This window comes from Pseudophryne corroboree, chromosome 2 (genome assembly GCF_028390025.1).
Source record: "Pseudophryne corroboree isolate aPseCor3 chromosome 2, aPseCor3.hap2, whole genome shotgun sequence".
NCBI classification, from domain to species: Eukaryota; Metazoa; Chordata; class Amphibia; order Anura; family Myobatrachidae; genus Pseudophryne; species Pseudophryne corroboree.
The window spans coordinates 209,720,265-209,737,163 of NC_086445.1; the positions used below are offsets into that span (position 1 = coordinate 209,720,265).

The 16,899-nt window shown below is 46.0% G+C and overlaps 1 protein-coding gene across 1 annotated transcript in view; it reads right to left on the reverse strand.

Moving 5' to 3' along the window:
• LOC135050650 (TRAF family member-associated NF-kappa-B activator-like) overlaps positions 1-15,604 on the reverse strand; it is a 120,203-nt gene extending 104,599 nt beyond the window's left edge. The window contains exons 1-3 of the mRNA XM_063957077.1: positions 15,410-15,604; positions 10,583-10,708; positions 1,586-2,115 (exon numbers count right to left, since the gene is read on the reverse strand). Coding sequence (XP_063813147.1) covers positions 1,586-2,115; positions 10,583-10,694 — 642 coding nt within the window. The 5' untranslated portion in view covers positions 10,695-10,708; positions 15,410-15,604. The remainder of the gene's footprint in view (positions 1-1,585; positions 2,116-10,582; positions 10,709-15,409) is intronic.
• Positions 15,605-16,899: the final 1,295 nt, after the last annotated feature.

A 16,899-nucleotide genomic window follows, 5' to 3' on the forward strand; every position in this document is an offset into this window, starting at 1 on the left:
GAGTTGGGCCACGTGGTTCTTATTTGCTGTCAAATTTTATGTTTCTGTATAAGTGAATGGTGGTTGTGTGCACTCACTTTTGGATTATAGAGAGTATTCTTTTCCTACCCACCAATCCATTTAGTGAATGTTTTCATGCGAAAATTGATGGTGACGTTGGTGAAAAAGCATAATCGCCAGCAGGTACATGGTATGCAGTTGGTAGTTGAAAGGCATTTGATAGAGATGTGGCTAGGTTCAGAACCCAGTGGAGGATCCTAGTGAGTATGCAAAATGCTTGTGCAACTCAGGCTGCAGCATGGGGGTAATTCAGAGTTGATCACAGCAGCAAATTTGTTAAGAGTTGGGCAAAACCATGTGCACTGCAGGGGGGGGGGGCAGATATTACATGTGCAGAGAGAGTTATAGGCCCTACACACTGGCCGATTTGTTAGAAAGATATGAACGATCTCGTTCATAAATGAACAAGAACTCGTTCATATCTTTCAGTGTGGAGGCTCCAGCGATGAACGATGCGCGGCCCCGCACTCGTTCATCGCTGGTCCCCCGTCGGCTGTACATGCAGGCCAATATGGACTATCTCGTCCATATTTGCCTGCACTTCAATGCAGCCGGGTGACGGGGGGAGTGAAGAAACTTCACTCCCCCCGTAACTGCCCCCCCGCCGCCAGGTCGCTCGTCGGCCGTATCCGCCGTCGGGCAGCTCGGCGGCGGGTCGGCCAGTGTGTAGGGTCCATTAGATTTGGGTGGGGTGTGTTCAATCTGAAATCTAAATTGCAGTGTAAAAATAAAGCAGCCCATATTTACCCTGCACAGAAACAATATAACCCACCCAAATCTAACTCTCTCTGCAAATGTTATATCTGGCACACCTGCAGTGCACATGGTTTTGCCCAAATGCTAACAAATTTGCTGCTGCTGCGATCAACTCTGAATTACCCCGCCATGTGTCTTTAAAGGATAGTGTGGCTGACAGGTAAATGCTTTTGTTTTGATCTTAATTTGAGAGTTACAATTACAATTTATCTTTAAAAATGTGCTACAAATTTAGTCTGTAAACACAGGTCTCTGTGTCTTTATTTAGTATTTATGTATGATATAAGGTTTATTGTTAAGTGTTCAAGTGTAGTATTTAAGGGGTGTAGTATGGCTTGCCGGCGGTCGGGGTCCCGGCGACCAGCATACCGGCGCCGGAATCCCGACCGCTGGCATACCAACAGCTGGGCAAGCGCAAATGAGCCCCTTGCGGACTCGCTGCTCTCGCCACGCTGCGGGCACGGTGGCGTGCTATGCACGCCATGCTATCTATTCTCCCTCCAGGGGGGTCGTGGACCCCCAAGAGGGAGAAAAGATGCCGGTATGCCGGCAGTCGGGATTCCAGCACCGGTATGGTGGTCACTGGGAGCTTGGCCGCCGGCAACTTGTAGACCACCCGTATTTAAGATATAGGACAATTGTCAAGGGACAGAATACGCAGCCGATAGGCAGCTTAAAACACCCACAATTGTCCTTTATCTGAGCAAGCTTCTAAAAGGTTCAACAGCAAGTTCTGCATTTTGCTTATCTGAACACTGCATTCCCATACCTGGGCTGGTCCTCTTACTGCATTCACATTCTTGTTCTGTGTGCCGAGAAGCTCTCCAAGAGATATGTCTTTTGACTGCAGAAAACTCAAGTCTTCTTCATAGATATTAGACAAACTGAGATCATGATCCCCATCAACTGGGGTTAAAAAGTCAATATGTGAAATTACAGGAGGTATTTTAACCCCAACTCCATCTAGATTCGGAAATGTTGGGGTGTAGTTTTTGATAAACAATGCAAGGTTAGAATTTATCCCTCTTTTATCCACGTTGTGGTCTGCATGGAGGAGATCATTGGCAGCCACTCCTTTACCAGCTGCACTGTATTGGTCTTTATTTGGAAAGAATTGTACATCAAAGTCAAATAGACTGGATTTTTCGTTAGTTCCTGATGGTGCAGACACTTCATCAGCCACAGTCGTGGAGGTTTCCGCATCAGAGACTTCCGTTCCTTTCAACATGAGGAGAGGTCTTTCGGAGCATGTGCGGTACCCCACATCAGTGCATTGGATTGGCTTTGATATGGGCATTTCTGCAATAAAAAACATTAGGGTCATTTGAAAAAGGTTTAAAGTGACTATACCAGCCCATCTGAGGGGTGCTATCTTTTTAGATACAGCCTTATTCCAAACTGGAATAAATTTATTTTTTCCCCTCAAAATTCTACACACAATACTCTATAATGACACAGTGAAAAAAGTTGTTTTGAAAGTTTTGAAAATGTATTAAAAATATAAAACCTAATAAATCACATGTACATAAGTATTCGCAATCTTTGCTCAATACTTTGTGATGCACCTTTGGCAGCAATTACAGCCTCAAGTCTTTTTGAATATGATGCTACAAGCTTGGCACACCTATCTTTGGGCAGTTTCGCCAATTCCTCTTTGCAGCACCTCTGAAGCTGCATCAGGTTGGATGGGAAGCATCAGTGCACAGCCATTTTCAGATCTCTCCAGAGACGTTCAATCGGATTCATGTCTGGGCTCTGGCTGGGCCACTCAAGGACATTCACAGAGTTGTCCTGAAGCCACTCCTTTGATATCTTGGCTGTGTGCTTAGAGTCGTTGTGCTGCTGAAAGATAAACCATTGCCCCAGTCTAAGGTCAAGAGCATTCTGGAGCAGGTTTTCATCTAGGATATCTCTGTACATTGCTGCATTAATCTTTCCCTCTATCCTGACTAGTCTCCCAGTTCCTACCGCGGAAAAACATCCTCACAGCATGATGCTGCCACCACCATGCTTCACTGTAGGGATGGTATTGTCCTGGTGATGAGCGGTGCCCGGTTTCCCCCAAACATGACGCCTGGCATTCACGCCAAAGAGTTCTATCTTTCTCTCATCAGACCAGAGAATTTTGTTTCTCATGGTCTGAGAGTCCTTCAGTTGCACTTTGGCAAACTCCAGGCAGGCTGCCACGTGCTTTTTACTAAGGAGTGGCTTCCGTCTGGCCACTCTACCACACAGGCCTGATTGTTGGATTGCTGTAGAGATGGTTGTCTTTCTGGAAGGTTCTCCTCTCTCCATAGAGGAATGCTGTAGCTCTGACAGAGTGACCATCAGGTTCTTAGTCACCTCCCCGACTAGGGCCATTCTCCCCCCCGATCACTCAGTTTAGACGGCCAGCTCTAGGAAGAGTCCTGGTGGTTCCGAACTTCTTCCATTTACGGATGATGGAGGCCACTGTGCTCTTTGGGATCTTCAAAGCAGCAGATATTTTTCTGTATCCTTCCCCAGATTTGTGCCTCGAGACAATCCTGTCTCGGAGGTCTACAGACAATTCCTTTGACTTCATGCTTGGTTTGTTCTCAGACATACACTGTCAAGTGTGGGACCTTATATAGGCAGGTGTGTGCCTTTCCAAATCATGTACAATCAACTGAATTTACCACAGGTGGACTCCAATTAAACTGTAGGAACATCTTAAGGATGATCAGTGGAAACAGGATGCACCTGAGCTCAATTTTGAACTTCATGGCAAAGGCTGTGGAAACTTATGTACATGTGATTTCTTAGTTTTCTATTTTTAATAAATTTGAAAAAATCTCCCAAAAACTTTTTTCACGTTGTCATTTTTGGGTATTGTGTGTAGACTTTTGAGGGAAACTAGGATTTTGGTTACCTACCGGTAAATCCTTTTCTCGTAGTCCATAGAGGATGCTGGGGTCCACATTAGTACCATGGGATATAGACGGGTCCACCAGGAGCCATTGGCACTTTAAGAGTTTGAGAGTGTGGGCTGGTTCCTCCCACTATACCCCTCCTACCAGACTCAGTCTAGAAACTGTGCCCGAGGAGATGGACATCTTCGAGAGAAGGATTTAACACAGATAGTGGCGAGATTCATACCAGCTCACACATACAAGACACATCAAGCTAACTAGCTTGAAAAACTCTGCAACTGCTGAAACATTACTTACCAAGTAACAATGCAGTACATAACTAAACAAAGTTGTACTGAACCAGATAATGGTTGCAGGAAATGAAGCGCTGGGCGGGTGCCCAGCATCCTCTATGGACTACAAGAAAAGTATTTACCGGTAGGTAACCAAAATCCTATTTTCTCTTACGTCCTAGAGGATACTGGGGTCCACATTAGTACCATGGGGATGTACCAAAGCTCCCAGAAAGGGAGGGAGAGCGTGGAGGCTCTTGCAGAACTGATTGACTGAACTTCAGATCATCAGAGGCCAAAGTATCGAACTTGTAGAATTTAGCAAAGGTGTTCGACCCAGACCAAGTTGCCGCTCGGCAAAGTTGTAACGCCGAGACACCCTGGGCAGCCATCCAGAAAGACCCCACCTTACGAGTAGAGTGGGCCTTACCAGATTTTGGACATGGCAATCCTGACGTAGAATAAGCATGCTGGATAGTGAACCTAATCCAGCGAGATATAGTCTGCTTTGAAGCAGGACACCCAATTTTCTTGGGATCATACAGGACAAACAAAGAGTCTGATTTCCTGTGACGAGCAGTCCTCTTCATACAGATTTTCAAAGCCCTCACAACATCCAAGAACTTTGACAAAATTGAGGAGTCAGTAGCCACTGGCACCACAATAGGTTGGTTGATATGAAATGCCGACACAACCTTTGGAAAAAACTGCTGACGCATCCGGAGCTCAGCTCTATCTTCGTGGAATATCAAGTAAGGGCTTTTACAGGACAAAGCCCCCAATTCTGACACATGTCTAGCAGAAGCTAAGGCCACCAACTTGACAACCTTCCATGTAAGAAATTTGACCTCAACCTCCTGTAGAGGCTCAAACCAATCCGACTGGAGAAACTGCAACACCATGTTAAGGTCTCAAGGCACCGTAGGCAGTACAAAGGAAGGTTGGATGTGCAGAACTCCCTTTAAAAAGGTCTGAACCTCAGGGAGGGCAGCCAATTGTTTCTGGAAGAAAATGTACAGGGCCGAAATCTGGACCTTCACAAATCCCAACCTCAGGTCCATATCCACACCTGCTTGCAGAAAGAGGAGAAAACATCCCAGTTGAAACTCCACCGCAGGAAACTTTTTGGACTCACACCAAGAGACATATTTCTTCCAAATACGATGGTAATGTTTAGAAGTTACCCCTTTCCTAGCCTGTATCAGGGTAGGAATGACCTTCTTCGGAATGCCCTTCCGAGCTAGTATCAGGCGTTCAACCTCCATGCCGACAAACGTAGCCGTGGTAAGTCTTGATAGGCGAACGGCCCCAGCTGCAGTAGGTCCTCCTGAAGAGGAAGAGGCCTAGGCTCATCCTGCAAGAGATTCAGAAGGTCCGTGTACCAATCCCGCCTTGGCCAGTCTGGAGCAATGAGGATCGCTTGAACTCTTGTGCTCCTTACAAGCTTTAGAACTCTTGGAATGAGTGGGAGTGATGGAAACACGTGCACCGACTGGAACACCCACAGAGACACCAGGGCGTCCACTGCCACTGCTTGTTGGTCCCTCGACCTGGAACAATAGCATCGAAGCTTCTTGTTGAGAAGAGAGGACATCATGTCTATTTGGGGTAACCCCCAAAGGTCTGTTATTTCCTTGAACACCTCCGGATGGAGACCCCACTCCCCCGGATGGAAATCGTGTCTGCTGAGGAAGTCTGCTTCCCAGTTGTCCACTCCCGGTAAGAAGATTGCAGAGAGTGCCAACGCGTGTTTTTCTGCCCAGAGGATGATTCTTGTCACCTCTGACATCTCAGCTCTGCTCTTCGTTCTGCCCTGTCGGTTTATGTAAGCCACCATCGTTACATTGTCCGACTTTACTTGAATGGCCCGATTTCTTAGAAGATGGGCCGCCTGAAGAAGACCGTTGTAGATGGCTCTTAGTTCCAGGATGTTGATCAGCAGGCCGGCTACCAGACTTGACCACCTTCCTTGGAAGGATTCCCCTTGAGTGACTGCGCCCCAGCCCTGGAGGCTCGCATCCGTGGTTAGAAGGACCCAGTCCTCAATCCAGAACCTGCGGCCCTCCAGAAGGTGAGGCAATTGGAGCCACCAGAGGAGTGAAATCCTGGCATTTGGCGACAGACAAATTCTCTGGTGCATGTGTAGATGAGATCCTGACCACTTGTCCAGGAGATCCAGTTGGAAGGCCCGAGCATGGAACCTCCCATACTGGAGAGCCTCGTAAGAGGCCACCATCTTCCCCAAAAGGCGAATGCATTGATGAACTGACACCCGGGCTGGCTTCAGGACATCCCGGACCATTGTTTGTATCACCAACGCCTTTTCCTGCGAAAGAAACACCCTCTGCACTTCCGTGTCGAGGATCATCCCCAGAAAAGACAACCTTTGGGTTGGTTCCAAATGAGATTTTGGAAGTTTCAGAATCCAACCGTGGACTCTGAATAGGCGGGTTGTGCGTACAATGGACTGCAACAGCTCCTCCTTGGACGATGCCTTTATCAGTAGATTGTCCAGATACGGAATGATGTTTACCCCCTGTTTTCGAAGGAGAACCATGATCTCTGCCATCACCTTGGTGAACACCCTTGGTGCTGTAGGGAGGCCGAATGGCAGGACCTGGAACTAGAAATGACAGTCAAGTAATGCAAAACGGAGATAAGCCTGATGCGGTAGCCAAATCGGAATGTGGAGGTATGAATCCTTGATATCCAGGGATACTAGGAATCCCCCCTCTTCCAGACTTGATATCACCGCCCTGAGAGACGTCATTTTGAACTTGAACTCCTTCAGAGAAGGGTTCAGTGATTTTAGGTTCAGAATTGGCCTGACCGAACCATCTGGTTTCGGTACCACGAAAAGGTTCGAATAGTAACCCGTGGCTTTCAAATGAGGAGGTACTGGCACAATGACCTGTGCCTCCACCAACTTCTGGACTGCTGCTTGTAAGACAGTCCTGTCTGCCAGCAGAAGTGGCAAGCCTGATTTTAAAAATCGGTGAGGAGGGAGATTTTGAAATTCCAACCTGTATTCCTGGGACACAATATCTATCACCCAGGGATCCAGGTCGGACGATACCCAGACGTGACTGAACTGTCTGAGCCTCGCTTCTACTGGCCCCACCTCCAGGCCGCGCGGTCCACCATCATGCGGATGACTTCGGCGTAGTGGAAGCAGGCTTAGTTTCCTGGGAACCTGCAGCAGCAGGTTTCTTGGATTTAGCTCGACCTCCGCTAAAGAAGGTATTGCACAGTTTGGCCTTTCTAGGCTTGTTAGACCGAAAGGACTGTGATGCTGATGAAGAGAAGGATTTCTTCGGAGCAGGTGCAGCTGAGGGAAGGAACAGAGACTTACTCGCTGTAGCCGTGGCTATCCATGCATTCAAAGCTTCCCCAAAGAGAGCCTGACCTGTGTAGGGTAGGGACTCCACACTTTTCCTGGATTCCACGTCGGCTGACCACTGGCGCAGCCACAGTCCCCAACGAGCTGAAACAGACATGGAAGAGATCCCCGCAGCCATGGAACCCAGGCCTTTCATGGATTCTACCATAAAACCTGCTGAATGATGAATGTTACACAAAAACAATTCAACATCCCCCTTATCCATTGTATCCAAATCCTCAAGTAAGGTGCCTGACCATTTTACGATAGCTTTTGCAATCCATGTATACATTGATTTAAGGGTATTATCAATTTTTCGATCAGCCGGCTCCTTTAAGGCGGTAGATCTCGGAACAGGTAAAACCACCTTTTTTGAGAGTCTGGACACAGATGCATCAACAATTGGCGGGCTTTCACATTTTTTCCTATCCTCCTCAGGGAAAGGAAACGCCAGCTGGACCCTTTTAGGGATCTGAAATTTTTACCTCAGGGTTTTCCCATGCTTTCTCAAATATAGCATTTAATTCCTTTGATGCAAGGAAGGTTAGCGAGGCTTACTTATTTTCAGTGAAAAAAGCCTCCTCAACCTGCTCAGGTGTTGTATCATTAATATTCAATACATCCCTGATAGCCTCTATCATCAACTGCACCCCCTTTGCAAGAGAGGCAGACCCCCGCAACACATCCCCAGTACCGTCTGTGGTATCAGAATCGGTATCCGTGTCATCTTGCATGACATGAACAAGCGCACGTTTGTGGGGGTATATAGCGGAGCTTCCGGAGGTACCAGAATCGGGCCGTACTGCCATAGAGTTCTGTAATACCTGGGTTGCAGATTCATTACTTGCACCCTATCTGAAATCTGAGAAATCCAAGATTTGATAGAGGAGGTGGTAGAGAATGATTGCCCACTGCCTGCTGCTCAGGAGCTGCTTGGAGTGGATTACTGTGGATTTCACCTGATACCCATGCCTGATGGAGGGCCAGCCCGTGGTTACACCTGAAGGACACCTGTAGAGACCCCTGGAGCCGGTGACCCCACCCACCCTGCGGATCACCAGACCACTAGGACTAACAGAGCTGCCCTCCAGGCACTAATGGGCAATCTATCATCCCTCCAATGTGAGTATGCAGCAGTTTCAGGTAATTGCGGGAAGAGAATTGATGTCCGGGGGCCACACACTGCAGACAGTCACATTCCCCACGTGGCCCCTGGGAGGAGATGTGATAACAGACATTGCATGCACTCCTTGGCTATTGCATTATGGCAGGTATACCATCAGCGAGTCCGCTCGCCGCGCTTCGGGCGCGGTGGCTGAAGTGTCACATAATAAAAGAATCGCCAATCCAGTGACCCAGTCTTGCGCCACTGCACACTCGTGAACCCCAGAATGGCTTTATATATTGTTAGAAGCAACAGGGACTCAGTACAGCATCTGGTGACAAGGGGGAGCTGGAGCTGCCCTATGACAGAGGTGGGAACTTGGAAGGTACGGTATGTGCCTCTGCATGGCTTCCAGCCCCACCTGTACGCCCCTGTACAATGTGTTTGTGTCAGTGTGCTTCTGGTCCCTGTGTGGGTGTGTCAGTGTGCCCCTGGGACCTGTACAATCTTTGTCAGTGTTCCCCTATAAAATCTATGTATGTGTGTGTTACAACCTCAAGGTATTATTAATAAAAGACCCCTTTGACAGTATAATAGCAAGTATCCTATATAGCTCGATAGTCGTATCTTTTACTCGCAGCTGTCCAGTCTTCGCAAAGAGGGGAGTAATCCTAAAGTACTCCAAATAAGAGTAAGGTTTCTGTTTTTGATGAAGTGTTGCCAGCAGCCTCCCTGCAAAATAAAAAACTCTAAAATAACTTTTTACTAGAAAACTCTGGCGAGCTCACCTAGCTGTGACCGGCTCCTCCGGGCACATTTTCCAAACTGAGTCTGGTAGGAGGGGCATAGAGGGAGGAGCCAGCACACACTCTGAAACTCTTAAAGTGCCAATGGCTCCTGGTGGACCCATCTAAACCCCATGGTACTAATGTGGGCCCCAGCATCCTCTAGGACGTATGAGAAAAAAGGAATTTATTCCAGTTTGGAATAAGGCGGTAACATAACAAAATGTGGAAAAAGTGAAGCGCTGTGAATACTTTCCAGATGCACTGTATATACAGTACAACACAATGCTTCTGGTGAGGGGTGTAAGTTCCTACAAAGAGCCCGGAGGTAAGATAGTTATTGCACCGAACCCCCCCCCCCCTTGCTCGCATTCACTACCAACAACCCATCCCAGCAGCACCCAGACATAGACTCTATCCAGGGGTGCCATAATGGTAGGGGGGTGGGTTACCTAATACCTGAGCTCAGGCCATACTTACTTACTCTCCTGGAATGGGCGAGAGGCTACCAAAAGTCGGGTGACCCTTCCGCCCCCCCCCTCCCCCCCCCCCCCCCCGGAAGAGCAGGCAAGTCTCCCGATTTTTTAGGGGCCCCCCTGCCCGACCGCCCACTTAGTGAGTAAAGTGGGCGGTCCGGGCAGTTGATGACGCGATTCTTGCTGAATCGCGTCATCATAGCAACGCCCCCTGCTGTATAATGCCGGTAATCGCGGCATTACATAGCAGGGGGCGTTGCTTAAATTATGTGCCACGATAACCCCGCCCCTGTTCCTCCGCCGCCCACCCCTGTTCTGCCCCCGCCCCGCCGCTATCAGTGTCATAACCCTGCCCCGCCCCCCTGCTGAGCCGACCTGGCTGCTCTCTCCCGGAGAGAGCAGCCAGGATGTCGGCATGTATGGCTCAGGCTTGTTAGAGGGGCACAGCCTGGGACATCTGCTAGGGAAGGTATGGCCTCCCTGTGTGGCTGTCTGTGCCCCCTCTGCAGCTGTGAGGAAGAGGAGATGTTAGTGTGGTGGCAGTGTGCTCTCAAGACGAAATCTATCCCGGCTGCTGTGAGCGGGCCCCTGCCTCCTGCAGATCACCCTCCATGTTCCCTTCCAGCAGCACCCAGACAGGGAGAGGGAAGACCATGAACATGCTCTCTGAGCTCTATGCTTATTCCTGCTCTGGGGCGCATAAAGCAGAACCTGGAGCAATGGAGGAGGTCAGTATGCCCCCTACAGGGCTGGCACCCGGAGGCGTCTGCCTTCCATTGTCTCCTGTATTTACACCCCAGCTGCTGGTTTTGTGACGAGGACAGATCTCTCTGGCATGGACCTCTGAGTTTCTTTTACCTGCATCAAGAGCCTTCTTTGAAAGTAGTTGTTGTAGAAGTTCAGCCTGTTTTGAACATACAGCTTGCAGCTCTCTAAATTCTTGGTAAAGTGCAAAGAAAGCATCTTCCATTGCTTTTATAGTACCTAAAGAAAGGAGAATGAAAGGAAGTGCGGCCTTCTTTATACATGTAAAACATAGTTGCCTACCCGCCCTCATTCTGCAGGAGACTCCCTGAAATAGAAGCAATCTCCCTCACTCCCTGAATAGTCCATCAATCTCCCTGATTATGAAATCAGAGATACAGTACATAAATTCAAATGGGCTCACCAGAGCCATTTCCCTGCATTGGTTATAAGGCACAATGATCCCTATGGCTACATGCATTTTAAATAAGGTCTCTCGTGGCCACTTACAGTATATGGAACCTCTTGTAGAACACAATGGCCCTCATTCCGAGTTGATCGCTTGCTGCCGTTTTTCGCAGCGCAGCGTTCAAGTGAAAAAGCGGCAATTCTGAGCATGCGCATGGTATGCAACGCGCATGCGCTAAGTACTTTCACACAAAACTTTGTAGTTTTACCCAAGCTCGAGCGACGTTTTTCAGTCGCTCAAGTGTTCGTAGTATGATTGACAGGAAGTGGGTGTTTCTGGGCGGCAACTCAGCGTTTTCAGGGAGTGTGCTAAAAAAACGCAGGCGTGCCAGGCAAAAATGCAGGAGTGGCTGGAGAAATGGGGGAGTGGCTGGCCGAATGCAGGGTGTGTTTGTGACGTCAAACCAGGAACTAAACAGACTGCAGTCATCGCAAGATAGAAGTAGGTCTGGAGCTACTCAGAAACGGCTTGACATTTTTCCAGTGCAGTTCTGCTAACCTTTCGTTCGCACTTCTGCTATGCTAAGATACACTCCCAGAGGGCGGCGGCTTAGCGTTTGCACTGCTGCTAAAAGCAGCTAGCGAGCGATCAACTCGGAATGAGGGCCCATACCCAAACAAATCCTGTAAAATATCAGTGTATTTTCTTCAACAAATAGATCTCATTAACTTGGGGGCTCATTTACATTTGTATGTCAGTAATTTTTAAGACAATCCTCTCAGATGTAGCAGTACACGTCCGCGCTGATAGGTGTTACTTTCATAATCTCCCTGACATGCTTTTTTAAAAGTAGGCAAGTATGATGTAAAAACAGGAAAATACAGCACTTTTTGTAGTGCAGGGTGTTATTGTCGGATGACCACCCAAAAATAATTACATCATATCAAAGAGTAGATAAACATTTTTTTTTTTTAATTAACAGTTTCTTATATAGCGCAGCATATTCCGTTGCGCTTTACAATTACAGCAGTAATAGAACAAAACTGGGTAAAAGCATACAGACATAGAGGTAGGAAGGCATACATATTTCTGTAGCCTCCATATTTCCTTGGGGTCTCGATGGGGAGGTCACCCCACCCCGTATCTGTTCTTTGTAATGCTTTTTGCCGTGTAGGGTGTTATTATCTTCATTACACTTTTTCTGCAGGGTGGTCTTCTGTATGCCGAATGTCGGGATCCCGGCGCACAGTATACCGGCGCCGGAATCCCGACACCCGGCATACCGACAACTATTCTCCCTCGTGGGGGTCCACGACCCCCCTGGAGGGAGAATAAAATAGTGTGGCGCGTGTAGCGCGCCACCGTGCCCGCAGCGTGGCGAGCGCAGCGTGGCAAGCACAGCGAGCCCGCAAGGGGCTCCTTTGCGCTCTCCACGCTGTCGGTATGCCGGCGGTCGGGCTCCCGGCGCCGGTATGCTGGGCACCGGGAGCACGAGCGCCGGCATACTGTACGACACCCTTTCTGCAGTGTGGGGTTGAGTGCAGGGTGCTCTGTGATGTTATCAAGCAATGGTGAAATGTAATTATGTGACACCTCTTCCCTCAACCCCCACCAGCAACACATACAGTACTCGTTATTCCTTTATAATAATGTGATTGAGTTTTATTCACATACTGTATTAGGAAGGGGTGTGTATTGTGTGAGCAGCAGTGAGGAGACCGCCGGTCAGCATCCCGACGCCGGTATCCCAGCAGCGGAATGCCGGTTGGGGGCGCTTGCAGCAAGCCCCTTGCGGTCGCCATGGGTACTATTCCCACTCTATGGGTGTAGTGGACACCTACGAGTAGGAATAGTCCCTGTTGGTCAGCATGCTGACCGTCGGGATTGTGAAGGGGGCGGGATGTAGGAGGAGGTAATGTGACCGTCACATATCTACATCCCTTAGGAAATAAGGGACAGTTATCAGTATTCAATAGACAATTATTGGCTATGATTGCAGCTATTTAAAAACAGTTAAAACTACCTCAATTGCCAGATATACAAGAGGTGATTCTGAGGTCGCACACTGCTGCCACCATTTTAACCTCTTTTGCATCTGATAATGTATGCTAATGCCAGTATCAGTCCTTACCCTAGTGTACAGCCATGCATCAGAATGTTCAAGGACTGGGAAGCCCACTTTCGCTGTCTTTAAAGCCTCCTAAGACTGTTTTTAGATGCTACCATCAGACACACCTTCGAAGCTTACACCAGCCCCATGCTACAGTAGGTGCCAGGGACATGCGGTGAGGTAAATGGCTCTGGAGGCACTGGCTAGTACCAGAGCCAGATTTACACACAATATATGAGCCAAAAGGTACATGTGGGCATTATACACAGATGCAGCAGTTTATTCTGTAGGAAACTTGGTGAGTTTTGATCAGATTGGTGCGGAAAAGATATGAGCCTCACCTGCCATAGACTTTTTACTCCAGAGTTTGGACTATAAAAATGATTAGAATAATACAAAGAAGATATTTCTAACATATTCTTGTTATTTTTCATATACTTTCTACAGTCAAAACTCTAGTCCAAATGTTGGTATGACAGAAAAGTCTCTGCCTCACCACACGTCACTGCTAGGTGCAGAACCTCCATCAGAATGTGGCCTCCACGGTGAGTGATTAAGGGTCTAAGCTCCCAACAATTCAGTGACACGCCGGCGTCACACCCAAAACACGACCATAATACATCACATTGAATAGCCACCTCCCAGTCACCGCCCAGGGAACGCCAAATACATTTCACACACCATGTGTCTCCATCAGTACTGCATACACACCATGGAACACATGGGCAGGAGTTTATTAGTAGCAAGAAATTCCAAGAACATCGGCATTACAGTACATGCAGCTTGGAAAGCCTCACTCTGTGGACCCCAAATATGTATATGTAATATTGTAGTCTATCTTATCTTATTTATATGGATTGGGTAGAAACAACTAACCGTGAAGAAAAAGAAACAGAAAAAGTATTACCATATACAGGTTGAGTATCCCATATCCAAATGTTCCGAAATACGGAATATTCCAAAATACGGACTTTTTTGAGTGAGACTGAGATAGTGAAACCTTTGTTTTTTGATGGCTCAGTGTACACAAACTTTGTTTAATACTCAAAGTTATTAAAAATATTGTATTAAATGAATTTCAGACTGTGTGTATAAGGTGTATATGAAACATAAATGAATTCTGTGAATGTACACACACTTTGTTTAATGCACAAAGTTATAAAAAATATTGGCTAAAATGACCTTCAGGCTGTGTGTATAAGGTGTATATGTAACATAAATGCATTCTGTGCTTAGATTTAGGTCCCATCGCCATGATATCTCATTATAGTATGCAATTATTCCAAAATACAGAAAAATCCGATATCCAAAATTCCTCTGGTCCCAAGCATTTTGGATAAGGGATACTCAACCTGTATTAACATTTGCGAGGTTATAGGCTAGTAATATTCCAGACCCACCCACATAACCTTCAGTGCTTCCCAACCTAATTACATCCTCTCTGTACAGTATACATAACATCACACATCTTGTGTTTCTTTACTCTCACACCCTCCAGACCCTTGGCCAACACTACTGGGTGATCATATCATACAACCCACTAAGAACCTAGCAATCTGGTGGACGTGGACCATTATGCAATAGGTAGTATCTATCCTTGTGTATCAATGCCTATTTCCCTATAGATTGTAAGCTTGCGAGCAGGGCCTTCCTACATTTATGCCTGTCTGTTTTTACTCAATTTTGTTCTATTACTGTTGTCCTAACTGTAAAGCGCAACAGAATATGCTGAGCTATATAAGAAACTGTTAATAAACAAATAATATATTGCTTGCGGCTATTAATGAAGTTTAGAGACAAATAAATGACTACCAGAGCTCAATGGGAAAATGTAAATACTATTCATTTGATTTTGGAATGTTTGGGGGAATAGGCCTATGTATTAAATTGCAATGCTATTATTTCAATGTTGGGTCTGGAGGTCGGAAAATACATTGGTGTATTAAATAGTAATGTCATAAATTTAATAACAAGGCTGGCTGGGTGCCAACAGTGATATTTATGAAATGGTTGCAATTCCTAAAAGTTTTATACAATATTTTTGTTCAACCCCTTGAATTAAAGCGGAAAGTCTGCACTTCAGTTGCATCTCATCATTTTATTTGAAAACTATTATGATGATGTACAGAGCCAAAATGATGACAATTGTGTCAGTGTCCAAATATACTGTATATGGACCTAACTGTGTATACTTTAAGTGAGAACTGATGGATACAAGGGTTTATTACGGGAGAACAGATTAGTGTAAGACTTTGCAGATAATTAGTATGTCTGTGATTTAATGGGAGGAATAAACAGGATAATGATTTAGGTGATTGGTAGAGTGTTATGGATTGGTGAAATTAATGTGCTCAAAACCGTGACTACCAAGAGTTTAAACAACAGGCATTGCTTTAAATAAGGACAGGTAAATAACACTTACCTAGAGAACACCAACCCCTCTGTATTTCTTCTTTCTAGTGCTGAAAAAAAGTCTTAAATAAGCAATTCAGGAACGTTTCCAAGTGTAGCAGTATTGCTGAGCATCCAACAGCAGCCATACAATATAGTAAAGGTGCATATTCATTATTTAGACGTTTCTAAAATATGTGTGTGTATACTGTGACTTAGTTTCTCTCTTTGGTTCCTATAAATGTAGCACTATTGACAATCTGTTTTACTAAAGGGAAGTTCCCAGCTTTGCTTCATTAAAATTGAAACTGGTAACCCACACAAAACAGGAAACTTACAAAATAACTCTCTTGTTACATAAATATCTTATGTGTATTCACGCAAATCTGCTAGACAGATAAATAAGAAAATGATGGGGAATTATAGAAGTAACAACGTTCACCAATCAACAGAGCAGTCAGAGTGGTTCATTATACTCGGTTCGAGGTGCAATCGGTTTTGGACTGTTGGAAGGTATAGTATGTTACTTATATGAGGAATACACTTACTGAAGCTTTGTCAGAGTCCCACAAGTGCCACTGTGACATTAAAAAAATTTATTTGCAATTTGAATAAATATATGTACAAAAATAATTAAGGAACAACGTTGAAAGATATGATAAATATAGCCATATATTTAAATTTTGAATATTATAATTCTTTACACAGAAACCTCACCCAACAGGCAATTATTTTTTACAATGGCCTTGAGGGCAGGCACTATTTTACTGTATGTCCAGCTGCTGCACGAGTGTATGTGATACATATATATATATTGTTTTGTGTTTTGGTTTTGGATTCGGTTCCGTGGCCGTGTTTTGGATTCGGACGCGTTTTGGCAAAACCTCCCTGAAAATTTTTTGTCGGATTCGGGTGTGTTTTGGATTCGGGTGTTTTTTTTTCAAAAAACCCTCAAAAACACCTTAAATCATAGAATTTGGGGGTCATTTTGATCCCATAGTATTATTAACCTCAATAACCATAATTTCCACTCATTTCCAGTCTATTATGAACACCTCACACCTCACAATATTATTTTTAGTCCTAAAATTTGTACCGAGGTCGCTGGATGACTAAGCTAAGCGACCCAAGTGGCCGGCACAAACACCTGGCCCATCTAGGAGTGGCACTGCAGTGTCAGACAGGATGGCACTTAAAAAAATTAGCCCCAAACATCACATGATGCAGAGATAAATAAATTAAAAAAAAAGGTGCAAGATGGAATTGTCCTTGGGCCCTCCCACCCAACCTTATGTTGTATAAACAGGACATGCACACTTTAACAAACCCATCATTTCAGTGACAGGTCTGCCACACGACTGTGGCTGAAATGACTGGTTGGTTTGGGCCCCCACCAAAAAAGAAGCAATCAATCTCTCCTTGCACAAACTGGCTCTACAGAGGCAAGATGTCCACCTCCTCCTCATCGTCCGATTCCTCACCCCTTTCACTGTGTACATCCCCCTCCTCACAGATTATTAA